Source organism: Nicotiana tabacum, chromosome 12 (genome assembly GCF_000715075.1).
Source record: "Nicotiana tabacum cultivar K326 chromosome 12, ASM71507v2, whole genome shotgun sequence".
Taxonomy (NCBI): Eukaryota; Viridiplantae; Streptophyta; class Magnoliopsida; order Solanales; family Solanaceae; genus Nicotiana; species Nicotiana tabacum.
The window spans coordinates 88,716,951-88,722,477 of record NC_134091.1 but is presented as its reverse complement, the minus strand read 5'-3'; the positions used below and the strand labels follow the sequence as shown (position 1 = coordinate 88,722,477).

Genomic DNA, 5,527 nt, shown 5'->3' with positions numbered 1-5,527 from the left:
CATCATACATATTATTCTTTTATGCTTTAATAATTTGTGACACTACTTGATTATTCACATGCTTGTTAATAATTATGTTTAAGATTTGGTTGAGATACTTGGGCATTATAGTTCATGAACACATTGGCTCGTCTATTGGTGCAAAGCTTATGATTATCTCTCACATTGTGTGTTATGTTTGATCACTCTTTTTGATGTTGTTATGCTTCTACCTTGCTTGGTACTATTTTATATCTTCATGGTGAGGAAGAGTGGATTGCACGAAGGGTGATTTATGCACAAATGGTATTTCCGTACTTCTTGACATTCTTATTATTACGGCATTATATATATATATATATATATATATATATATATATATATATATATATATATATATATATATGTGTGTGTGTGTGTGTGTGTGTGTGTGTGTGTGTGTGTGTGTGTGTGTGTGTGAGAGAGAGAGAGAGAGAGAGAGAGAGAGAGAGAGAGAGAGAGAGAGAGAGAGATTATCTCTCGCAGGGTATTTTCGTGCTGGTGAGGATGAGAGGTAAATGCACGAAGGGTGTTGCCGTACTGTTGATAAAATATCTTTTATTCATTTCTCTCATGATGCTGGATTGACTGCGTTATTTTCATAGATGTCGTTTCACCCTCTTGGATTGAATTTTTTAAGAAAGATTTGGTCGTGATATTTGAGAAAATATGATCGTTATTTCTTTTAGTTGATCGTTTTATTATTTCTCGTATTTATTCTTGTTATTTCTCTTTTTTAATGTACAGGTTTATAAGTAGGTGTCTTGTCTTAGCCTCGTCACTTCTTCGTCGAGGTTAGGCTCAACACTTACTGAGTACATGGGGTCGGTTGTATTTGCACTTCTTGTGCAGATTCAAGCATTGGTTCTGCAGAGTCCCGAGAGGTGCTTAGCTTGGACATTTTGGAGACTCGAGGTAGTGCTGCATATCCGTTCGCAGGCACTGGAGTCAGTTCATTATCTTCGCTGTTGTTTATTTGTATCAGACAATATTGTATTCATTTCAAACTTTGTATTTAGTATTCCATAGAGCTCATGCACTCAGTGATACCAGTCTTGGAAAGTTGTGTAGATAGTTGTGATGGTATTAGACTTATTATGTATATTCCAAAGCTTATTCTCTTTATTTATGATATTTATGGTGTTGAATATCTAGTTTTGCTTCTTTATTTTGCTGGTAAGTATTGGATTGCCTAGCAAGTAAAGTTAGGCGCTATCACGATTGACCTCTTGACTGGGATTTGGGGCCGTGACAGTAACTCTGTTTTGTAGTTGTATTTTTCACCGTTGTATTCCTATTCTTAGTAGCTCACGCCTTGTGACACTAATTCTTAGGATAGTTTGTATTAAATTCTGCATTTTAATTTTATTATTATATGATGATCTTTTGCTTGACTTATAATTGTGTTGGTTGGTTCGCCTAAACGGTTGCGTTAAATGCAATCACGACTTAGTGGGATTTGGGTCCTACCAGATATCTTAGGTGATCTTACATTCGTGTACAGGAGGAATCCTCTTTCATCTAATCTAGGAGAAGATAGATGCACATGTACAAAAAACCCATTTTTCGTAAGGGCATGAGCCTGTACGTTCATACCCCCATGGAAAATGAGGAGGTAAGGAACTATTTCCCCTCGTTGTACAGCTCTTTTCTTCCAAATATACAGGTATGAGTGCAGAGTGAGCCACCATAAGCTAGATTTAACAAAAAGAAAAAGACAAAAAGTTTAAATGAAATCTTTGCTATTTCGACGAGGCTTTGGAAATTTTAATAATCTCCTTCCACGCCTGGATGACTGAGGGTTCCCTCTTGTACTCTTGTTGCATTACACAGTGTCCATTTCTACTGATGAAGAATGGAATCCATTTTTTTCTCTCATTTTAATAGATGCATGAGGTGCCCACCCTGGTTTTGCAGGGAAAAGAGGAGGAATTAGAAAATAACTAGCATTGTTAACACTGAACTAAGAGAATCACAATGATGAATTCCATTGTTGGAGACTTTAGCACGTACCATTGATATCATGAGGGAATGGGAAGAAAAGCAGGTAGCATAACGAGGCAACCACGGTTCCTGAAACAAAAATTTAATGAGATGCTTCACAGCACTAAAGGGTAGCCCGGTGCACTAAGTTCCCGCTATATGCGGGATTCGAGGAAGGGCCGGACCATAAGGGTCTATTGTATGCAGCCTTAGCCTGGATTTCTGCAAGAGGTTGTTTCCACCGCTCGAACCCATGACCTCCTGGTCACATGACAGTAGCTTTATCAGATGCTTCACAGCTCTATTTCTCATAATAGGCATAGCCAGAATTTGACAATTGAAAGGCACAGTATACAAGATTAAGTTCATGCACTGACAGTCTAAAGGTTTTTCACACTATCAGGTGATTTAGCCAACGAAAGGCAATGTCCATAAGTTGGCAACCTGCTACAACTGGTTACATGATAAGGATAGTAAATGTTCAAAATTATCAGGTATACGAGCTAAATTTGGTTTCAAAACAATATATCAAAGTAGTGAATCCGTACAAGCACAGGATAGTTGAACCAACCTATAATGGATCCAGTGAATACATCTGTCCAGTGATGCCAATAGTCATCAACCCGAGAAATTCCGACTAATGCAGCAAACAGTAAAGGAAGCAGAACAATGCAGAGTTTTGCAGCATGGCCTCTTCTGTCAAAAGCCTTCACTTTTCCGCACAGGTACCACGAGAGGAACGCAAGACCAGCAAAGGACCCTATATTTTGTCAACCAAAAACTTACTAACCATTATTAACTGAAATTAGAAAAAGAACAACAAAAACGAAGACTGAGGAAAAAACAGAAAACTACTGACATGAGGTATGTCCACTGGGAAAGCTTTTATATCCTTCTTTCACAATATTTGGGTCTCCATGACACTTAACATCCCCATTAGCTTGAAAAGCCTGCGCATGAATTGGGAAATGTATCTTTAAGCAAAATTCGTTTTAAGAGTTGAAAACAAACTTTTTAAGTGTTATGTTATGACAAGCTCGCAATAAAAGACGCACAACCAATCCTACAGTGTAAAAGAAGAAACATTATACAAGGTTTGGCTGATATGTACATGTTCTTGGGCAAAACAAAGAGAAAATTCTACTATGATGAAAGCAAGGCAATACAATCTCACGAAATCTTGACTTCTGTTCCTAGCACAGACCTCACATAATATTCACTTAGGTGGTACCACAGACAATTTTCAGTTTCATAATTTGGACCCCGTGAAAACAATTATCTACATTTCAAGCCACATTAATATTATGCTAAAGTATGAAAAAGGAGAACATACCTCAACTCCATCAGGGAAGCACCTATAGTAGAAATTTGGACGTGGACGACCAACAGCATCTTTGATACTATCGGTGATTACTGCAGCCACTAGAACAGAATAAAAGACACCTACACTTGCAAGAGCAAACTGGTCAATTTCTTAGTATTAGCTAGAACTAAAATCCAAACAATAAGAGACTGCTTTTTTCCTTATAAACATCAAGAAAGCTCACCCAATATCGCATGATGCAGATCATAAACATCCCTCCTGTAGTGATAGTAAATGAGAAATACTGTGCATGGCAGAACTACTGCAAAGATCTGTTATAGTGGGAATTAAAATGATCAAAACAGTAAGGGAGAAAAAATTAAAAAAAAAATGAAATACTCGTTTCTACCACAAGGCAGAAGATTGTAAAAGAGGGACTATAATCGATTGGAGGTAAAGGAATTATTGAGCTTTTAAAGCCATAAAAGTAGTACAGTTTAACTTCAATACACTATTGGCACAAGTAATAATCCATAATAAGTGAGATTAATAACTGACAATATGAAAATTATTCACACAATTATTATATATAAGTTAAATACAAAGCAAACACGTACAGGAACGGCCCACATTGGTATTGTGTCGTGCTCTTTGAAGGGAAATTTCAGATCTTCTAACATTTTTGCATTAGTGTAGCGATTGAAAGGCTGAATGTAGTTTAAGAAGCCATCCATTGCAACAAGCACAATTAAAATCAACCAGTCACATCTGTGCTTTTTGGCCACCTTAGCCCCATGGGATCTCACCGTGTGCCCTCCAAACTCTATTTCCGGCATCTTTACCCGTATTATTCTGTTCCAAAATCATCAACATGAACAAGAAAGTTATGAGTGGATAACATAAATGTTGCTAAAAAAATGAGGCATTATGAAAATTCCAAGGGCGACATAACATTCTTCAAATTCAACAATTTCTTGAATTATCATTTTGTATCATCAAGGAAAATCACCAAAAATGTTTAAATTGGAATCTTTAAATCGTTTTAAGGATGCTGTTTATGCATGAACAGTATGTATAATCAATGGCAAAAGAGAGATTGGGTAGATTCACTTAAGGCTTTTAAGACTAATTAAAATATGAATGTCGCCTAGCTGGCAACAAATTAAGAATGAAAGACATTCATCAAAAGTTATTCGACATGATCGTCAATGTAGCAAAGAACATATAACAATGATGTAAATTTCTTAGAAAGACGAGACCTAGGATAATTTCTTAGAAAATCATTAAAATGTGTGTATGTAAAAAAGGAGTAGGAAGAGAACCTTTTCATTCAAGGTACAGAATTGCCGGAAGAACTGAAGAGAAAGACGGAAAGAGATAGTTCAGAGGCTAGAAGTTGCCTTTTTATATGTACACAAAAAAAAATGCAAATTGAATAGAAGGAGAGGGCGATGTATTCCTGGGTTGGGGAGCTTTTCCTTTCCAGGAACACATGCAATTGGAAGGGACAAACGTTCTTTGGTGTATTAAGACGCTCGTTTATTTCATTTTGACCTCTAATAAAAACAACGGGTCACAGGCAACTGGAATTGTTGTACACAAAAGTATTGAGCGTCAATAACTTGACAAACAAACCAAATCTTAAGTCTTAACGATACATTTAGGGTGTGTTTGGTATAAAAGAAAATATTTTTTAATTTTTTCATGTTTGATTGGTTTAAATATTTAAATTTTTTTTTTCTAATGAACTCATTTTTCTCTAATCGGAAAAAAATGACTTCCCTATCAAAATGAGGGAAAACATTTTTCATAACTTTTTTTCAACATCCCCACCTCACCCCTTTACCTCCACCACCCAAACCCCACCCACAATCCCACCTCCTTTCTTCCCTCCCAACCACCCTCTGCCAACCCCGGCACCCCTACCCTTGCCACCACCAATCCGGCCCTTAAACCCCGGCCTACCACCCTCTCCGACCCTTACCCATTTCATCTTTCATAGTGTTTGCCTAAATTATATATTATTCAAAAAAAAAAATTGCTACCTAACCAAACACGAGAATATAAGTATCAAAACTACTTATTTTTCAAGAAAAATATTTTCCTTCGTACCAAACACACCTTAAGGAGAATATTAAGTGTAATTAATTTCGTTAGTTGTTAAAGCAAAATTCCCTATTAGTATAATTCTAAAACTAGTATTCATAATTTAAAGTAGATATA

At 36.5% G+C, this 5,527-nt stretch overlaps 1 protein-coding gene across 1 annotated transcript; it reads right to left on the bottom strand.

The window, feature by feature from the left end:
• Positions 1–1,567: 1,567 nt before the first annotated feature.
• LOC107819521 (putative lipid phosphate phosphatase 4) lies at positions 1,568–4,767 on the bottom strand. Its single transcript, XM_016645635.2, has 8 exons — positions 4,627–4,767; positions 3,922–4,156; positions 3,549–3,636; positions 3,335–3,444; positions 2,861–2,951; positions 2,573–2,761; positions 2,032–2,091; positions 1,568–1,923 (listed from the first exon to the last, which is right to left on the bottom strand). Exons 1-8 carry the CDS (start codon positions 4,632–4,634, stop codon positions 1,844–1,846), a joined length of 861 nt encoding a protein of 286 aa, XP_016501121.1. The 5' UTR covers positions 4,635–4,767; the 3' UTR covers positions 1,568–1,843.
• Between the last annotated feature and the right edge of the window lie 760 nt (positions 4,768–5,527).